Source organism: Mixophyes fleayi, chromosome 11 (assembly GCF_038048845.1).
Source record: "Mixophyes fleayi isolate aMixFle1 chromosome 11, aMixFle1.hap1, whole genome shotgun sequence".
NCBI classification, from domain to species: domain Eukaryota; kingdom Metazoa; phylum Chordata; class Amphibia; order Anura; family Limnodynastidae; genus Mixophyes; species Mixophyes fleayi.
Genome location: NC_134412.1, coordinates 4,660,812 through 4,682,612, shown reverse-complemented (window position 1 = coordinate 4,682,612; position 21,801 = coordinate 4,660,812). Strand labels below are relative to the sequence as shown.

The window sequence follows — 21,801 nt, the reverse complement described above, 5'->3', positions numbered from 1 at the left end:
ATGATCTTTATATTATACAATGGTCACTAAAATGATCTCTGTATTATACAGTGGTCACTAGAATGCTCTCTGTGTTATACAATGGCCACTAGAATGCTCTCTGTATTGAACAATGGACAATAGAATGCTCTCAGTTCTATAATGGTCACTAGAATGCTTTCTGTACTGTACAATGGTCAATGGAATGATCTTTATATTATACAATGGTCACTAGAATGATCTCTGTATTATACAGTGGTCACTAGAATGCTCTCTACATTGAACAATGGACACTAGAATGTTCTATGTTCTGAATAGTGGTCACTAGAATGCTGTCTATTATGCAGTAGTCACTAGACTGCCCTCTGTATTGTACAATGGTCACTAGAATGATCTCTATATTATACAATGGTCACTAGAATGATCTCTATATTATACAATGGTCACTAGAATGATCTCTATATTATACAATGGTCACTAAAATGCTCGCTGTTTTGCGCACAGGTACTAGAATTTCTTCTATATTATGCAATAATCACGAGAATGCTCTCTGTATTATACAGTGGTCACTAGAATGATCTCTATTATACAGTGGTCACTAGAATGCTCTCTGTATTGAACAATGGTCACTAGAATTCCCTCTGTATTGTGTAATGTTGGATAGAATGATTTCTATTATTCAGTGGTCACTAGAATTCCTTCTGTATTATACAATGGTCACTAAAATGCTCGCTCTTTTGCGCAAAGATACTAGAATTTCTTCTATATTAAGCTCTAATCACGAGAATGCTCTCTGTATTATACAGTGGTCACTAGAATGATCTCTGTATTGAACAATGGTCACTAGAATGCTGTCTGTTATGTAATGATCACTAGAATGCTCTCTGTATTGTGCAATGTTCAATAGAATGCCTTCTATTATACAGTGGTCACTAGAATGATCTCTGTATTATACAATGGTCACTAAAATGCTCACTGTATAGCACAAAGTTCACTAGGATTCCTTTTATATTATGCTATAATCACTAGAATGCTCTCTGTATTGAACAATGGTCAGTAGAATTCCCTCTGTATTGTGCAGTGTTCAATAGAATGATCTCTATTATACAATGGTCACTAGAATGCTCTCTGTGTTGTACAATGGTCACTAGAATGCTCGCTGTTTTGCGCAAAGGTACTAGCATTTCTTCTATATTATGCAATAATCACGAGAATGATTTTTGTATTATACAGTGGTCACTAGAATGATCTCTATTATACAGTGGTCACTAGAATGCTCTCTATTATACAGTGGTCACTAGAATGCTTTCTGTATTGAACAATGGTAACTAGAATGCTCTCTGTATTGAACAATGGTCACTAGAATTCCTTCTGTATTGTGCAATGTTCAATAGAATGCCTTCTATTATACAATGGTCACTGGAATGCTCTCTGTGTTATGAAATGATCACTAAAATGCTCTCTATTGAGCAGTGGTCACTAGAATTTCTTCTGTATTATGCAATAATCACTAAAATGCTTTCTATATTATACAGTGGTCACTGGAATGCTCTGTATTATACAATTGTCACTAGAATGCTCTATGTATTGAACAATGGTCACTAGAATGATCTCTGTGTTGCATAATGGTCACTAGAATGCTCTCTGTATTATACAGCGGTCACTAGAATGCTCTCTGTGTTGTACAATGGTCAATGGAATGATCTCTATATTATACAGTGGTCACTAGAATGATCTCTATTATACAATGGTCACTAAAATGCTCTCTGTATTGAACAATGGACACTAGAATGCTCACTGTGTTGTACAATGTCACTAAATGCTCGCTGTTTTGCGCAAAGGTACTAGAATTTCTTCTATATTATGCAATAATCACGAGAATGCTTTTTGTATTATACAGTGGTCACTAGAATTATCTATTTATTGTACAATGGTCAATGGAATACTCTGTGTATTATACAATGGTCACTAGATTGCTCTATGTGTTGTACAATGGTCACTAGAATGCTTTCTGTTGTACAATGATCACTGGAATGCTCTCTGTATTGAACAGTGGTCACTAGAATGCTCTCTAGTATGCAGTAGTCACTAGGATTCCATCTGTATTGTACAATAGAATGCTCTATATTATACAATGGTCACTAGAATGATCTCTATATAATACAATGGTCACTAGAATGCTCTCTGTGTTGTTCAATGGTCACTAGAATGCTCTCTGTATTATACAGTGGTCACTAGAATGCTCTCTGTATTATACAATGGTGACTAGAATGCTCTCTGTATTATACAATGGTCACTAGAATGCTACCTGCATTGTATAGAAGTGATATATTGATCACTAGAGATGGTTGAATAATTCAAACTGGCTCATTAGCCCATTTGCTGTCTCCCTTTTTCAAACATGTGCCCTGGTGGGACAGCAGGTATAAGCCCTAATTTCGGGACTGTCCCACTGAATTCGGGACAGTTGGGAGGTGCGTATATATCAGGAACACATATGTCTAAAATAGCGTCTCCAAGCAGTTGCTTGTTACCAAAACCAATTACATTGGGAAGCTGTGATGTTTTATCAAGTTGTGTTACTGTTGTTTTTTTAAATAGTAGTTTTTCTTCTTCTTTTTTGTTATTTCATCATTTGGTATTGGGGTTTATAACTAAATACATTTTTATATATGTCTCACAGTGCTGGGACCATGAGTTGGATTCAGGCCTGGGCACTATCTGTGTGTATGTTCTACCCGTGTTTGGGTTTCCTCCTGGTGCTCCACAGTCCAATAACATCCTGGGAGGTTACGTGTCTTCTGATGAAGAGGTGGTGTGTACATAGTCACGGGAACACGCTGTGTGCGTCATGTTACAGTAATGGTTGTGTGATGCACAGGGTGTCATGGTAATCCTGTACCCCCCCCCCCCCCCCGCCACTTGGAAACATGGAAATACCTTTATTATAGTATATAACACATTCATTTACATTATTAACTTAGCTGCCTCATGTCGTTCTCTTTCTGAATCACTTAGAAGATGTGTGCCAGGAAACTTACTGATGTCTCAGATCACAATCTTCTGATAGCGATTGTTCAGTATATTGTGGCTTACATGTTACAAGACCAATATCTGCTCATCTCTCTATTTCCCCAGACACAAATACTTCTGGAGAATAACAATGTAACAATTTGTGGTGAGACTATAAGACAGAAAAACATTTTACTTTCATTTGTAAACGTAAGAAGGTTTTTAGTTGACATTTCTGCCCACCAGGCGATACATTTACGTCCACCGTGGAACGTGGCGCACTCTCCTGTTCCTGCCGTTGTCGCTACGACCGGCCTGTCGCTACAAGCTCACGGCGAGGCGGTTCACCGTTTGCCTCCTGCTCTGTCCCTCCCACCATAGAGCAGGGCCAGACGGATCGTTATGACAGTATAGAGCCATGGTAATTTCATCTAATCATGAAGACAACAAAAAACACTAAAACATAACAAGAGCGAAACATATTTTATTTAAAGGAAAAAAACATTTTAAAAACGTTTTGGCATAAACATACATTGTGGTGTCTACTATTCTAAATGTTCTTTAAATGTTTTTTTTGTTTATGGTATTTTAGCAAGTTAAGGCGTTGTACACAAGTCATAGAGGGAGATTCAATGAAGCGCGATGTGTCTCCGTAATAGATGTTTTCACCTCGATGTTCAGACTTAAATCTCCGCTTATTCCCATAGAAGTGCGCAGAAAAATGAAGAGATTTCTTACAAGTAATAAGCGGAAATATGGGCATCTAAACATGGAGGCGATGTTCAGCGACACCTCGCGCTGAATGGCACTCACCCCATGGTGAGCCGTTAATAGAAAGCTCTGTCTGTCCGGATACCACCCTGTAGCATTTAATTATACAAACATAGCAATTATAAAAAAAAATATCGATTTAGTCAACTCAGAAAAATGCTGGAAGTTGCGCCAGTCACCACGGTATAAAATAATCTCAGTCTGTAAACCGTTAAGGACACAATGAATAATGTATATTTTCATTATTTGGATGGAAAGATAATTTAATTTTTATTTGTTTAATATGAAAAATGTTGCTTGTGTCTGGCTGTGTGTTCCTGCTACTTGCTTGAGAATAAATGGGTTAACGCCTGTATTAGTGGTAAAGAAATTCTCCTTTATATACTGTGTATTTCAAATACATAAATAAAGATGAATGAGAACATACCACATATACAGTATATGTGGTATGTTCTCATTCATCTTTATTTATTTTTTATTATATTCATCATCAACATCATCATCAACATTTATTTATATAGCGCCAGCAAATTCCGTAGCGCTTTACAATTGGGAACAAACGCTGATAAGACAATACTGGGTAATCCTGCATATGTCAGAGGTGATACTGGGTTTTCATTTACAGTTCATTTACAGGAGCAAATTTACAACGTGGCAAAACCATGTTGCCCTGCAGGGGAGTAAGAGGGGATTTAAAATATGCAGACAGATTTAGGGGTAAATGTATCAAGCGTCGGGTTTGAAAAGTGGAGATGATGCCTATATCAACCAATCAGAATCTAGCCGTCATTTTGTAGAATGTACTAAATAAATGATAACTAGAATCTCATTGGTTGCTATAGGCAACGTCTCCACTTTTCAAACCTGCCGGAAACTCGCAGAAGTCCATAATATTTAGAGAGAGCAAAATATTAAAGTGGAGAAACACAAAAACAACAGAAAAAAAAAACATAAATTGAAGATATATTTTTTTTGTTTTGTGTTTAAATAATTAAAATACAAATATATTTAAGGGTGAATTAAACAGGAATATTGCACAATTTAACAATCGGTATATATTTTCTTGCTGAATAATCATAACAGATTTCCCGTGTCTGACAAGTGAACTGAGCTTAACCGAGACAACTAATAGATTTGCTTTAAAAAAAAAAAAAAAAAAAGACTCCATTCATCTACTTATATAAATATTAATGTAAAATAGTTTTGCTGATGTTTACTGCTCTTTTTTCCCCTCTTTTGTAAAGATGAATTTTACTATTGTACAATGAAACTATAACACTTTGTGAATTCTAATTCCCAACATACTAACCCGGACAATAAGGACGGTAGCGACTGCCAGTATATTGTGAGCGCAGATTTGACAAATACAACCTTTATAACGCTATTGTGCTTTGGACATTGGGGGCCCGATTCACATACATAACATGCTTGGACTGTCTTGGATATATAGAGGTGGAGCTTAAAATTTGGCTTGGAAACTTGTTGGAGCCCTAGGCAGAAGCCTATGTAGCCTAATGTTCTCCCTCAAAAATATTCATAGGAGTGAAGACTCCATTTTTACAGCTGGAATTGTCTCGGTAGCGTTGTCCAAACATTTAAGGTCGGACCGTTCTTTAAAAACACTTTCCAGCGTTGCTGGTATGGACCTTAAGAAATTTTTCTTGAAATCGTGGCAAAACAAGACATAGAGCAAGGGGTTAACGCAGCTGCTGAAGTAAGCCAAGCAGACCGTCACTTCTGTAATGATTGCATCAGTTCCGCGAGAATGCCAATCTGTAGCTATTAATGGCCAAGTGTTATATGGAAACCAGCATAGGAAGAAGCACACTATGACAACGGTGATGATTTGGAAAGGTCTGTGAGACCTATTCGGTTTCCTAATTGCTCGTAACTTACAAAAAACCAGGACATATGTTATGAGGATAATGGTGAAAGGGAATGCAAACATGCAGACGTTTCTTGTCATAAACATTGCAAATCTCTTCTTCTCATCATCGATTCCAGAAAATCTAGAATATTTAGGATAACACTCGGTGACCCACTCAAACCCATGGTTAAACACCACATGAGGGATGCTGGTAATTAGGCACAATAACCACACACATAACACAATGATGGTGGCTAACCTGGGTGTCCGGTGAATTTTGGTCCAAATTGGCCAAAAAATGCAGACACATCGGTCAATGCTGATGACGGTCATGAAATAGACGCTACTGAGCATGTTTATAAAGAGAACCGTGATCCCAGCCTTACACAAGGGATTATTATAGTCACTATCCCAATACAAAGCCCACTCGGAAATCCGTAGAGGGAGAGAGATGCAGGTAACAAAGTCAGCGATAGCCAAGTGAAGGTACCATACAGCACTGACCGTCTTCATCTTGTAGCCGGCGATCCAGATGACTAAACCGTTCCCAATTATCCCCAAAATTAAGACTACGCTGTACCAGATGATGGACAATTTTTGCACAATTCCTAATGCTTCCCAATAGTAATCATTCATGTATTTCGTGAAGAAATCCGACCTACAAAGATAATGTCTTAGATTACTTAATATTGTGTTTAATAATAAAAACCAAATAAATGGTAAACATGCAGCTATTATCTTGTTCCTGTTTCTGTATTTTATTTGTTTATTTTTAAACCACTAAATAAGCAACATACCCACTGGGGCTGCATTTGTGTTTCTTAAACATAAACTGAGAATTCTGCAACAATATCCACATTGTATAAAACAACATTTTATTTTTCCGTCTATGATTTTTTTTTTTTGCATGAAATCCTATGAGCACTATATGCAAATGAGTGAGGGTTCATTTAAATGTTTTAAAAAAAAAGTTAATAATTCCAATAATCGCTGCCAGTGTGAGGTTCGCAATTACCAATTTATTTCCATGATGCCAAATCTGTGCCATTTGAATGAGATTATAGTAATCAGCACATTGAATGACTGAATATTGGTGATTTCATCTTTTAGACATTTCCTTACTTGAATAGACCCCCAATCACCAGCCCTCAGTCACCATATTGTATGTGCTGCGGTTCAGTGATCCATTCCCTCATTCCTTCTCCACCTCTCTGCCTCCCATTGTGTCCCCTATCCTTTCCTCAACTCCCACCTCAGATCATTCCCTACATACATCCCTCCCCTCCGTACACGTGGGGCTGAAGCAGTTACCTCCCAAGATACAGACAGATGTGGGGACTGGTGAATGGTATTCATTTCATGTGTGAGCTGATATGGGTTGTTAATAATATGTTGTGGATGTTAAAGGACATTAATGTAATGTGCGGGCTCTTAATGTAATGTGGGGTTTAGTCGCTGAGGCTTTTCTCCCCACTATGCTGAGCACTTTTGGGCTTGTCACATGTATGTTTAATGCCTTCTGACCACAAATAATTATCAGGCAATAAATAAACAGTGACATTTGTTGTAATTTATGCAGTGCACCACTGTGTCTGTGTGGTCAGCATGAAAGGGCATCCCTTCTTTTCTGCCAAGGATAGAAAAAAAGAGGCTGTACAAGAGAACCCCCAATCCCAGGAAATTCCCATAGTCTTCAATAGACTGTGAGCGTTTCTAATGGGGTAAAGTTTCCTTTCCTCTGCCAGTATCAGAAAGCCCACAGACAAGGGTTAGAAGTGATCTGTGGGTATTCTCAACCCCTTAAATGCAGCGGACAAATGAGATTTGTCCTTAGCACGCTCTTAAAAAATAGCCACACCCTTTCATCTTGACCACACCCACACAGCCACAAAAGTCTTCTGCCTATGCCCCATGTCCCGGTCTATCAATTGACGGGCTCCACCCACCCATGTGACAATGTGTGTGACCATTCATTGCAGTTTCTGTACATCAGTTGGATTGTATGACTGAAAAGAGTATGCAACAAATACTGAACATTATCACTAGATATGAAAAAAATTATAAAACCTACACATTAAAATTTACTGCATGGTCCCAAAAGTTCCAATTATCCACGGAACGGTTCTGCATGACTGCTTTACCACTATAAACAGAGTAATACAATATATTAATAATCATATTAAAAACTACAATTGGCAGCAAATAATATATCAGTCTATATGTAAGCATTTCACTTTATAGATTTGTCATATGATAGTTTAATACAAAACCTACACAGATTAATTCAGTGTGCATATTAATACAATCTAAATGGAAACTCCAGGATAAAGGTAATGCTATAAGCTGATCCACCAGTGGCTGCAATGCATAATAATATAATGCATAATAGCCTGGAGGATTGTGACTATACACAATGATGTGTCCGGTTGTCAGACAGTTGTCGGACAGACAGTGATAGGACAAGCTGTGCAACTTTTCATTTTATTTCGTGTTACTTGTTGTCACACTTATGGTAACAGTTTACTTCACATTTGTCCTAGTAAGTGTTATGACTCTGCCTATACTTTGTATGTGGCAGCAGTACCTCAAATCCAACAGAGGTGCTGCTGTTCTGCCCCTGAACTTTACACCATGCCTGTAAGAGTTAATCTCCTTACCTGATTAGAACTGCACCTGTCTCACAGATTCTAATGCCTGCCTCAGTCTGTGCTCTGGGCAGTTCATTGTTTATACCTGGCTGCTGCTTGTCTTCTGTTTATCTCTGCTCCAGTTTTGCTTTGCTGCTGTCTGATCTCCTGTTGTGACCCTCTGCCTGATTACTCGACCCTGCTTGTTTGCCTGTTGCCCTGACCTCTGCCTGATTACTAAATTATGCTTGTGTGCTTGTGACCCTGACCTCTGCCTGGCCACTGGGTTCTGCGTGAACTTGTTGCCCTGACCTTTGCCTGGTCACTGGACTCAACTAGTCTTTCTGCTTCCCTGGAGTGCCTCGTCCCTCTGGCAATCTGGAATCCTGACCCCTGCCTCCTTAGTCTGGAGCCTCGTGCCTCCTTGCAATTTGGTAACTCATTATACTTTTCCCTGCATTTTAACTGTATTTGTCATTGCTTGGAACCTGTTGCCTCTGTGGACTATTCCTGCCATTCATCACACCTGTTCATATCTGTGTATTGCAGTATACCTGTTTATTCTGCTACCTGAAATCTGCATATTCCACAAACTCCATCCTTCTTCACATATTTTGCCTAAATAAAGACACTTGGTTTTTGTACTGCTATTGCCGTGTCCTGAATTCACTAGGAATAATAATTTGTAAATCTAAAATTCTAAATCTAAAATTAGCAGTGCAAATAGTATAGGAAACTTTTTCTACATTCTATATGTAATCATTGCACTATATGTAGGATTGTGAATACACACAGTGATGTGCCTGGTTGTCGCACAGTTGTCAGACAGACAGTGATGGGACAAGCTGCAGCTGTCTGACAACCTCACACAATCCAACGTGCATTCAGAATACACCACGAGATTTATCTGCTGTATCCACTGATGGGGGGAGTAGAACCATAACCAGGTTATCCCAGGTGTGAGACTGCTGTGATTCTCCTAGTTGAGTGAAGGAGGTAGGTAATCAAGCTTAAAGCAGCAATCCCACCTAGAATATTTTTTTTCTTGTTTAAATTGTTAATTAAACTTTTAAACATGCATCATATACATGCATCATATAGTAATTTTTATTAGCTCTTCTCCTACATACTATTTTCTCCTTTTCAAAAACTCTCTGGTTGGCAACCACAAATGGCTGCCAGACACAGACCCGCAGCTCTCAGCATGTCATGTGATGGCAGAGTGGGGAGTAAGAGGCTGACACAGTGCAGACAGAGCTCAGAGGGGGTGTTCCAACGCCCTTCTGCTCGCTATATAATTTGCCATGTGACTGTGGTTGCCATGGTAATCCAGATTAATCAATCATTAGTAGTAAACTGAAGAAAAACACGGTAAAATTATAAATACCAACTTTCTTCTTGTAGCCTGCTACAGTGATTTATGTGACAGAAAACACCTGATTTTGGGATTGCTGTTTGTAAAACCTTATTGTAAAACCATAGAATTTTGGCAACTGGTGATTATATAATTTTTTCCTGGTATAGTTTCCATCTCATACACCTTTTATTCAAGCCCTAGAACACAGTAACCACTATCCATAACTTTAGGCAATCCACAGGGATAAGTCAGCTGTCTGGTGTTTTCTTTAATGTCATTATTTGTCCAGTTTAGGAATATTTAACAGTGAAGCAATGACTTCTATGGCTCATGGAAAACATGTTTTATTAACTATTTTATGTGACTCACGGGGGCGACTGCTAGGAAACATTGTTCTGAGTAGTGAGTATATTGTCTTCAATATACTGACTATTGCCCTTCTTTCTGCTTGATTGTATGTTAAAATGGACCTCTAATATTCTTTCAATAAAGACAGGGATAATGCTCCCCAATGCCTGACATGCATTCTGAAATTCTCTGTTTATTGAAGCACAATAATAGTTTGTTAAAACATTAAACTAATCATTTCGTATCAGTGTAGAAGTTGAATGTCACGTCATAACAGTCTCTTTCTGTATTTCTCATTGTTTTCTTTAGGAAACCCACCGTCCATTGGACGTTAATTAGTTTAAGGACTGTGGGCGGTTACCTGCCAATATACGGTACCTACTTCCATTTCCCTGACCAATTTTAAAACATATTTTTAAAGGCGAATCGGTAAGAGCTGTGTTGCCAAATGTTATGTCCGTTTCTAAATGCCGAGCAAACAACAGCATTATAAATGTCTTTAACATTCCTGTAATGACATTGCTCATCTAAGATATCTAAGAACAATAAAAAATACAATAGGAAATATCAACCACATATACAATATATAACAACCACCAATAAAATAAGGCTATGTAATGTACACACAGGCGTTTAATCCTGGTAAACAAACCTTAATACTAATAGTCAAAAAATAAAGTGAGCAAACTGGTACGTGTTTGATTTTTTTTTTTTGCGCCAATTTCAGTGTTGTCTGCGGCATTCACAAGCATTAATTCTCGCCACAGCAATGGAGTTTTATGGCAGAGCTTATTAAGTACATAGTGCACTATGCTGCAGGGAGGTATTCAATACGTCTATTGTCTCTCTAAAATCAAGGCCTGTGTTTGCAAGTCGTTTCATAAAACATTCCCAATTTCATACTAATGTCCAACTTAGATCTCAGCTTAATTGTAGACAATTTATGTTGCAAAATTTGCATTGATTCAATATTTAATACCAAAGTGTGAGCTGATCTTCCCATCCAAGTAGAGTTGAGCCGTTGGTTTCAATTCTCAGTATTTATATTGCATATTGCATATTGTCTATTCCTATTGCCCAAACACGTTCTCTAGGTGAAACATTATTTAGTACTAGAGGTGGATGGATACAATGTAATTATTACAATGCTGGGGAATCACAGGATCATTTTCTGTAGATGGAAAGATCATTCTCTGGCTGTTATTACATGATGTCTTATTATCCAACAAGTAAATTTTCTCATAAATGCACAACCAGATAGTATATTACAACCCATACATAAATATATGAAACATGAATTGTAAATATAATGTATTTGCTGCTGAAAGAGATTTTAGTAAACTACAACATGACCTTCAATTTAATAATTTTTAATGGATATGGTAAACGGACGATTTCTTAATCATTTTAAAATATATTGGTGTGATGCATATTCATAATATAGATCCATAAGTGTCTATGGATGGGATATTGTGGGTCTCTTACCTTAGAATATGTTTGTTGTGGCAGATGGTGTCACAGTAGAAGATAATACCACAAAATACGTCCTTTGATGTCCTCTGCGTCTGCTAAATACTGTATCTTATAGCTGAGAACATCATGTTAATATTTCATCTAGTTCTGATAAAAAGATTCACATGGGTCTTATCTTGTCCTCATACATTTGTACTATCCTGGCTGGGCGATTAGATGTGGAGATATCTGCCACCCAATCTCTCTGTATTTCCCCACACAAACACTTCAGGATAATAACTATGTAACATTTTGTGGTTAGACTTTAAGATAGAAAATCTATTTTATTTTATTTTTAAAAGTGGCTCAATCCCCAGTATGAGATCACTAAATGTTTTACTGTCTTATATTTTAGCAGTTATAAACTAGACAAACTAGAAGAGTTATATAACGATGTGGAACACACGTATAATCTACTTTCGTTACCTAATAATCCTTCTTTACTACTTTGTGTGAGATATGTCTGTCACACGTTCCTTGTCTGTATCCAGTAAAAATGTGGGCACAAAAATTGTGGCCATACGTGTGTATTTTGAGGGGTACGTATCTTAAGTATACAGCACAATTATGTGTGGGGCATTTAATGGCTAGGGTTAGGTCAACTCAACATGCGGTGTAAGTATACGGTCAGCCAGCGGACACTTCTCATACCACTTTCACATCGCCACCCCTGCAATTTTAGGGGTTTTTCAAGTCTGGTTTTTCCCTGTGTTGTTTTGTGTATCTGACATTTAAGCTGGGTACACACTACAGAAAATCACTGAAGATGCAATTTCTGTAATGATTTCACCAACGACTGAAAGTCCCGATGAGCAGCCGATTCCTGTGTACACACCTACACGATATACTGTCAGATCTGTGATCTTCATCTGTCATAACCATCAGCTGAAAAGATCGTGACACTGTACAGATATCTGCCTGCACTGCTGGTGGTGAGTGCGTGCACACTGCCATATTTGCCCGACATCTTTCTAATATTGATCCTGATGTTTAGGAAGTTTATAAAACCAAATCAACAGATGTGATGTGTTTTGTACAATAAAACATGACTGTGGCAGCGTACACACTAATGCAATATCTGACCAAATGGTTGTTTATCGTGTGATGGGCACAATAGTTGGGTGAAAAACCTGTATTGTGTACCCAGTTTTACTTACATTATTTTAAAACTGTGTCTAACTTATGTAATGCCAACGTCAAAATTTTCACTAAACGATACTCACTTTAAATACACTTTTCTATCTTGTGCGTTATTATTATCTTTTATTTATAAGGCGCCACAAAAGATCCGCAGCGTCGCGCTGTACGTGACCTATACAGAACGCAGTGATCCATAACACGTTACATGATACATGAAGAGCAACATACAAAGACCAGACATCTACTGAATAAACAAGTATACAGATAACATGGTAATGCAGATCACATTATTTACGGGACAGTGAGTGAGAGTGATGGGAAAGTCAACGTGACGCAGGCCTGAGCTCAAGAAAACGGGGTTAGAGAAGCAGCCAAGAGGTACAGAGGGTGTACCTCTTGGTACGCTCCCTCTCCCTGCTCATTCTTGTCACAGAGGCAGACAGTTATATTGTGTTACTCCAATGGCCTCCCAAATCTGCAGCTCTTTAAATCGGGCCAGACTGGTCAAGGAGGTGTGGCCATGCTGGATAGGGGTGTGGCCATGTTAGACGGGGGTGTGGCCATGTTACATCAGGATGTCAGTAGCCACACCCCCAGGGCACTGGCAGTATGGAGCCATGGGGTAAATTGGCACACTGTGCTAATAATTGAAATATATTTATGCAATAAGTTATTTATAAGTGATCCAGCTACATATATTTGTTAGTATTTCGATGAAGCATAATTGAACTATAATTTGTGTTTAATATGATAAAGTTTCCTGTGCCAGGTTGTGTTCCTGCTACTTGGTTGATGATAAACGTGTAAACACCGCCTGTTGTAGCTGTACAGCATGTCCCCCCTATATACTGTATATATGTGTTATGTTCTGATCCGTCACCTCTTTTTTCTAAACGGCAAATTTTGCTAATGATGCACATGCTCATAGAGAGGATCAGCCAATGACGATACCCAGCCTGACTCATCTTCAGACGCAAGTCCCGTTGCATGCCATATCTAGTGGTAAATCGCTCCGCGCATGCTCCGAAACCGACTTTACACCAATTCAAGTTCAAATGCAAACGACACTTCTGATTGTCTATGATTTAAAGGGTGGAACTGGGGGAGGAGAAGGGGCGGACGCACGTTGACAATGTACAGTAAGGGCGTGACGAGCTCAATCGCACCCACATTCATCCGATTCAAGCTCTGGGTATTTCTCAGGTACATGATTTTTAGCCGTATCACTTGCACCAGCTACAGGGTGTTAGTGCCGACTAATAGTGATGTATATATGCTAGAACATGTGTTTGCGAGTAAGAGAAGCTGTAAATAATTATTTTATGCATGAAGAACATCATGAAATATGTATTTCATATAAAAAAAAAAATGAAATGTATTTTTATTAATGATCATAGTATTAAGAGTTAATGTATTTAACTTTTTTATTTTTCCATCCATTCTGCTGGTACTTTATATTGCACATATGTATTACGTGTATCCTGCAGTGTGTTGGATACGGCAAGTAACGTATAGCCAGAGCGTACTTTCTTGAAATCCGCTTGTACTTGAATACGGCCGTACGGGTGCAATTTCTGTCCAATTTACAAAAAAAAGTTGCATTAACTTTGTGTCCCAAGATGAATGGAGCCCACAATGTTTACAGGGGCCAAAATATTAAAGTGGATAAGCGCAGAAATAACAGAATAAATATAAACTGTAAATTATGTGGGGTTTATTTAAATTTATTTATTTATTACAAGTCATATCCATTATCTATTTTAGGTAGAGTAAAACACAAATATGACTCATTTTAATAAGTAATATATATTTTCTTGCTGAAAAATCATTACAACATTTCTCCCATGTTTGACGCAGTTCACTCTGCAGTAACCTAGGCAACCAATGTATTTACTTTTAATGATACAACTTAATTCATCTAAACATTTAGATAATGATAATAAGGTTCACTTTGCAGATATATGATTATCCATATGTTGTACTGGCCTTTAATCCCTTTTTCCCGATTTATAACTTTGGATTTTATTATTGTTTTACTTAAATATCTGTACAATGAATCAATAACAATTTAATTATTTTTTTTATTAAATGTATTCAGCAGAACTTTTATCTCTATATTACAGGAAATGTAACCGCAATTAAATGGTTGGTGCACAGATTACAATCATTGGTAAGTTTGCTATTAGATAGCAAAGTATTAATTTCACATATTTATAAGCACTGTACCGTTTCTCTCTAAATTTACCCATCTAAAAATGTTTTGTTTATAGTTACAGCTACCTGATACAATACAATATGCACTGTATGTAACACTTGAATTTGTTATCAATGCAAAGCACAAATGAAGTGTAATTTGCAATACCTTGCGGCACAGCGCTGGTTAATGGTCATAGTAGCACATAATACATTTAGTTATATGTGGCTGGGCACGCGCTGATATTAGCAAATCACCCAAATCATCATGTAATTTATTCTTTGACATAATATACTTTTCAGGGCGGACAGGAGGAGTTCAACATCTGATTATGACAATGTTATTTATATCATAACACCTGCACGGACAAACCGCGAATAGCCAGGAGGAAATTGTAGAGCGACAGAGTGCTAAGTACAAGCCACCAGTAGGACGAATATGATATATTCCAACATACAGTGTGTTATAAGATATTATTTTATGTATATGTTTCAGTTTTGAAAAACAGAATCCCTTTAACATTTAAATGCAGAGACCGATTAAGATCCTATGGGGCCCTATGTAGGATATTTCGTTCGAGCACCTTTCTAGCCCCCTCTATTTGTAAAAAAAAAAAAGAACCCACATAAAATGCTTAGGGTAATCAGAGACTCTCAGTGTCCACTGGGCCTAAGGCAGGAGCCTAGATTGCCTAATCGATGTTAACGCTCTGTTTAAGTGTTGTTAAGTATTCATAAGCATGAAGAATTCATGTTTGCAGCTGGAATTGTGTGGGTAGCGCTATCCACACAGTTAAGGTCAGACCGTTCATTAAAAACATTTTCCAGCGCTGCCGGTATGGACCTTAAGAAATTTTTCTTGAAATCATGGCTAAAGAAAACATAGAGGAAGGGGTTAATGCAGCTGCTGAAGTAAGCCAAGCAGACCGTAGCTTCTGTAATGATTGCATCAATTTCATAGTATTTCCTATGGAGAGTTATTAATGGCCAAGTGTTATATGGAAACCAGCAGATGAAGAAGCATACTATGACAACAGTGATGATTTTAAATGGTCTGTGAGACCTATTCGGTTTCCTAATTGCTCGTAACTTACAGAAAACCAGGACATATGATATGAGGATAATGGTGAAAGGGAATGCAAACATGCAGACGTTTCTTGTCATAAACATTGCAAATCTCTTCTTCTCCTCATCCCTATCAAAGAAATCAACATATTTAGGATAACACTCGGTGACCCACTCAAGCCCATGGTTAAACACCACGTGAGGGATGCTGGTTATTAGGCAGAATAACCACACACATAGCGCAATGATGGTGGCTAACCTGGGTGTCCGGTGAATTTTGGTCCAAACTGGCCAAAAAATGGAGACACATCGGTCAATGCTGATGACGGTCATGAAATAGACGCTACTTAGCATGTTTATAAATAGAGCTGTTATTCCAGCCTTACACAAGGGATTATTATATTGAGTGTCCCAATACAAAGCCCACTCAGAAATCCGTAGAGGGAGAGAGATGCAGGTAACAAAGTCAGCGATAGCCAAGTGAAGGTACCATACGGCACTGACCGTCTTCATCTTGTAGCCGGCGATCCAGATCACTAAACCGTTCCCAATTATACCTAAAAATAAGACTACGCTGTACCAGATGATGGAAAATATCCGTATAATGTTGAAAATTTCTCTATAGTAAGTGTCGTAGTTCGAGGTGGAGCTGAACCTACAAAAATAATGTCATAGATTACTTAATACTGTATTAAAATAATAATAAAACATAAATAAATGGTCATCATAACGCTATTATTTTGTGCTTTCCAAAATAGTTATCTGAGCTTGAGAAAAAGATTTGTGGAAAGTGATTGTGTGTTTTATTTATTTTTAATATATGTTATTTACTTATTCATATATGTGCTGTGGATCAGTGATCCATCCTTCCTTTCTTCTCCACCTTTCTTCCTCCTTTTTCCTCTCCTCATTTCTCCCACATCCCTTCATCCCTCCTCCCCTCTGCACACATGGGGCAGGAGCAGATACCATACAGGATACAGACAGATGTGGGACTGATGGAGGCTCTTAATATTATGTGTGAGTTGGTGTGGGGTATTAATGATATGTGGTAGCTGGAAAATGGCATTAATGTAATGTAGGGGCTCTTTATTTAATGTGGAAGCTTTTAATGTAATGTGGGTTAGAGGGGGCTACCAACCCCAGAGTTTCTGAGGATTGTCTCAGCCCTGTGCTGAGTCTCCTCCTATCCCTGGCATTTCTCATAGACTTCAATGCACTTTGTGATGCGGGTGTGTGCAGACATAGGGATGTTTATAATGTAGATTGCAGTGGAAAGTGATATGTGGGTTTTCTTAACCCAATAAATGTAGGAAATAAGTGGGACTCCTCCTTAACTCTTTAGTGTTATGACTCGCCGGGCTCTCTGTCAGAGTAACTAGATAGATAGATAGTTAGTTAGGGATAGGTAGGTAGTTAGGTAGAAATTAGATAGCCACTGGGTGTTCAGATAGGTAATTAGTTTAGTTCTTAGATAGATTAGATAGATAGTTTAGGTAGATCAGATAGGCAGATAGATTAGATAGGTCTTAGATAGGGTCAGTTAGGTCTGTTCTCTCTCAGAATCTGCCCTCATTCGTGCTGTCATTTCTATATTATGCCTCACCTGGCCAGTCTGTTTCTCTGAGCTCACTCACCTGGCTCCTCATTATCACCTGCAGCCTATTGGTTCTGCTCTCCTTAGATAGCCGGCTAATCCTCTGCAGGATTGTCGGTAATACGTCTACCTTAGTGTTCTGCTCCCTTGTGTTATCCCTGTTACCTGTTCCTGTTGTCTACTGCTGGCTAGTTGTATCCCTGTGTACCTGACTGGTTCCATTCCCGTCTACGTTATTGCATTTCTCTGTGTACCGACTCGGCTCTGTTTTGATGCTTCTCCTGTACCGATCTCCCGTGTGCCAGACCTGATTCTATTCCTGACTATTCTGCAATCTACTCACCTGTTCCAGTCAGCTATCTCCTGGACCCCGGTAAAGTCGTGCTCCCGAGCATGGCTCTGGCGTGATTTTCAGCTCTCCTGCTTATCCTAAACTGTTATATGGAGACTCAACCCTGCACTTCCTACTCTACGTTCTCGGTAACTCTATTCCTAGGTTGTCCCCAGCCAGTGCACATCTCACGACCCTCTGTTTGTCTGCAGCCAAGCTTGTCCCCACCACTAGGGGCAACAGTGAACACCAGGCGTTTGGAGTAGACTCCGGGTTTTGCCGTACTGGCTGGGGGGTTCCTAACATTTAGGGGGTCATGTTGAGGACCATGTATCATCCTTTGCCCTTAGCAGGTTAATATAATGTAGGAATTGTGAATTTATTAAATGTGGGGTATAATAATTTACTGTTGGGTCTCACTGGGAGAAATTTGAATACTATTAACCTGATAATGGGGCTGACTAGGGGGAGTAGATTTATTTCCTTCATGTTAAATACTATGAAATTAATTTGGGAGGAAGGAGGCTTACTCATTAAATGTAAAATCTTTATTTTCAAGCACTGTCTTAAGAGATAGCCACGCCCTTTCATGATGACCACTCCCACACCTATTTCACTGGCTCCACTTTCCCATGTGACAATGTGTGTGGCCATTCATGGCAGTTTCTGTACATCATAAAGAGAGGATGGAACAGATACTGAACATTATAGCTAGATCTGCAAAAATGATCAGACCTACTCCCCATGATCTGCTACTCCGATGTATAAGGTCCAATTATCCAAGGAAGAGATCGTTATGACTGGTGTCTCACTGTAAAGAGAATGATACTATATATTTATATATAAATAAACATATTAAAATCTGAAATTATCAGTGCAAAAAATATAGGTAACTTTTTGACAATTTATATGTAAGCATTTCATTATATACTTTTGATAGCTTAAGCAGCAACTGAGGTTCAGACCCCGGCAGCAGCAGCTGCAGGATCAGTTAGGAGAGAGCAGCAGTTGGCCGACAGTCCCAATTTTGCTTCCGTGTCCCGTGCTTTCAGGACTTTTTCCAGATTGCAGAGACTGGGTATATGTGTTATGGCGCCAGTGCGGCATAAACATGTAGAACTAGTAGAAGAGGTCTTCACCTATAGCAGCCGCCTTTTACTGTAGAGACTGGTTGCGCTCACAGGTCTTAAACTCAGTGTAGTACAAGTTTATGGTCACACAGCAGCACTCAGGAACAGGAGGTAATACACGGAGTAGGGTCAGGCCAGAGGTCTGCAGACAGGGCAACGAAGGTAAAGCCTGGCTGGGCTGATAGAGCGCCGATGGAGATGTCTGGTACAAGCAGGGTCAGGACCACAGGCAAAGGTTCAGAGTCTGGGTACAGGCAGAAGGTCAGGGTCACAGGCAAATGTTCAGATTCCGGGTACAGGCAGAAGGTCAGGGTCACAGGCAAAGGTACAGAGTCCGGGTACAGGCAGAAGGTCAGGGTCACAGGCAAAGGTTCAGAGTGCGGGTACAGGCAGAAGGTCAGGGTCACAGGCAAAGGTTCAGAGTCCGGGTACAGGCAGAAGGTCAGGGTCACAGGCAAAGGTACATAGTCCGGGTACAAGCAGAAGATCAGGGCCACAGGCAAAGGTTCAGAGTCCAGCTACAAGCAGAAGATCAGGGCCACAGACAAAGGTTCAGAGTCCGGGTACAGGCAGAAGGTCAGGGTCACAGACAAAGGTTCAGAGTCCAGGAACAGGCAGAGGTCATACACAAGGAAAGCAATCAAAGGTTAACGCCAACACATCACAGAGGCAGGTAGCAAACTGGAACAGAATGCTAAAACCGGCAGTGAGGCTCAGTCCTCACTGCCTTAAATAATACTAAGAGTCAATCAGGACAAAGCCCTGCAAGTATCCCCAGGACTAGCCTAGTTAATTAGTAGCGCTGGTAGCCAATGAGGATGCAGTCTTCAGCTGCATAATTAGTGCGCGCGCCCGGTTGTTTGACAGCTGGCCAGGCGCAGCGGCAGGGAGCCTCAAGCGTCCCGGTTGTTGCCTAGGCAACCGGGATGAGGGAGCCGGAAGTGACGCTCTGGTCGTTATGGAGACAGCCGGGACGCCACCAACAGGAGACAGAGAGTCACAGCGGTGCCCGCGGCCGCCGCAGATGCTAACAATATGTCATTTGGTTTTTGTAGCACTGTCTTAAGAGATAGCCACGCCCTTTCATGCTGACCACACCCACACAATGGTGCACAGCATAAACTGCAACAAAGTCTGCTCCATGTGTTTCTGCCTGTGCCCCATCTCCCTCTCTATCATTCGTACCAATTTTATTCCACCCACCCATGTGACAACGTGTGGCCAATCATTGCAGTTTCTGTACATCATGAAGATAATATGAAACAGATACCAACATTATAACTAGATATGAGAAAAATGATATAACCTACAGGTCATAATCCGCTGTACTGTTATATAAGGTCCAGTCATCCACAGAAGAGTTCTGCATGGCTGCTTTTCCACTGTAAAGACAATAATACGGTGCAAAAAATAAATAAACATTATTTACATGGCTGCTTTTCCAATATAATAGAATAATACAATATATTAATAAACATATACAAACTACAGTTTGCAGTGCAGTTACAGTAGTATAGTAAACATTTCAACAATCTATATGTATTTTGCTATATTATATTATTACAGTTTAAAGGGAGAGTCCAGACAACACACAATGTTCTGCTAACAACGAGAACAATTACAAGGTTTTGTCTCTACTTTCCTCAATGTCCGTGTGTACGGTCCCTTATAGGTTCCTAAATTCATACAAATGTCCAGTTTAGGTCGATTTGTGCAACTTTTATTTGCTTTTCATTTTATATCATGTTATGTCTCACAATGTAAGATTTTACTGGACATTCATCTCTAAGAATGTATCTGTAAGAGAATTGAATGTATTTCTAATACAAACATAAATCTAGCAAACAAATATTGGCTAATTGGTTAACAAATTCTCTTACATAACCATTCATATGTATATATAAGAATATTTGTCAACTAGTATCTAATAAATTCTCGAGATACCTATTAAAACATTTCTGTAACAAGCAAATATTAACCAATAGACACATTCTATCATAATATAGACAGATCACATGTTGTCAATACAGGGTGATACTGCACTGAAAATAAAAATTGAGAAACTGTTTTGTGTAGCTTAAAATTTGCATTGATTCAATATCTAATACCGAATATGAGCTGATCTTCCCTTTCAAGTAAGGTTGAGCGATTGGTTTCAATTGTTCTCAGTATTGATATTGCATTTCGTCTATTCTAATTGCTCAAACACATTCTCTAGGTAGAAGATTATTTAGTACTAAAGTTTTATAGATACAATGTAACTATTACAATGCTGGTAAATCACAGGTTTTTTTTTTGTAGGAGAAATGAAACGTGATAGACAGATAAGTCTCTGGGTCTTATTACATGATGTCTTATTATCCAACAAGTAACTTTTCTCATAAATGCACAAGCAGATAGTATATTACAACCCATACAGAAATATATGAAACATGAATTGTAAATATAATGTATTTGCTGCTGAAAGAGCTTTTAATAAAGTACAATCTGTCTTATAATTTAATAGTTTATTAATGAAAATGTTAAATGGACGATTTCCTATCATTTCAACATACATTGTTGTGATACTTATTCATAATATTGATCCATAAGTGTCTATGGATGGGATATTGTGGGTCTCTTACCTTAGAATATGTTTGTTGCGGCAGATGGTGTCACAGTAGAAGATATTACAGGATAACACGTCCTTTGGTGTCCTCTGCGTCTGCTAAATATTGTATCTCATAGCTGAGAAAATCGTGTTTATACTTCAGCAAGACTCACATGGGTCTAATCTTGTCCTCATACATTGATATTATCATGGCTGAGTGATTAGATGTTGAGATATTCAAACTGTTGAAACTGGTGTTTTGGAGAACTATAAATTGATTAA

The 21,801-nt window shown here is 38.7% G+C and overlaps 2 protein-coding genes across 2 annotated transcripts; both read right to left on the bottom strand.

The window, feature by feature from the left end:
- Window positions 1-4,982: 4,982 nt before the first annotated feature.
- LOC142107733 (formyl peptide receptor 2-like) lies at window positions 4,983-11,521 on the bottom strand. The gene is made up of 3 exons (XM_075191321.1): window positions 11,447-11,521; window positions 7,701-7,772; window positions 4,983-6,287 (listed from the first exon to the last, which is right to left on the bottom strand). The coding sequence occupies exons 2-3, from the start codon at window positions 7,757-7,759 to the stop codon at window positions 5,297-5,299; spliced, it is 1,050 nt and encodes a 349-aa protein (XP_075047422.1). The 5' UTR covers window positions 7,760-7,772; window positions 11,447-11,521; the 3' UTR covers window positions 4,983-5,296.
- A 3,155-nt stretch (window positions 11,522-14,676) lies between these two features.
- On the bottom strand, window positions 14,677-21,626 carry LOC142107671 (formyl peptide receptor 2-like). Its single transcript, XM_075191242.1, has 4 exons — window positions 21,554-21,626; window positions 20,240-20,311; window positions 18,539-18,610; window positions 14,677-16,526 (listed from the first exon to the last, which is right to left on the bottom strand). The coding sequence occupies exons 2-4, from the start codon at window positions 20,296-20,298 to the stop codon at window positions 15,539-15,541; spliced, it is 1,119 nt and encodes a 372-aa protein (XP_075047343.1). The 5' UTR covers window positions 20,299-20,311; window positions 21,554-21,626; the 3' UTR covers window positions 14,677-15,538.
- Window positions 21,627-21,801: the final 175 nt, after the last annotated feature.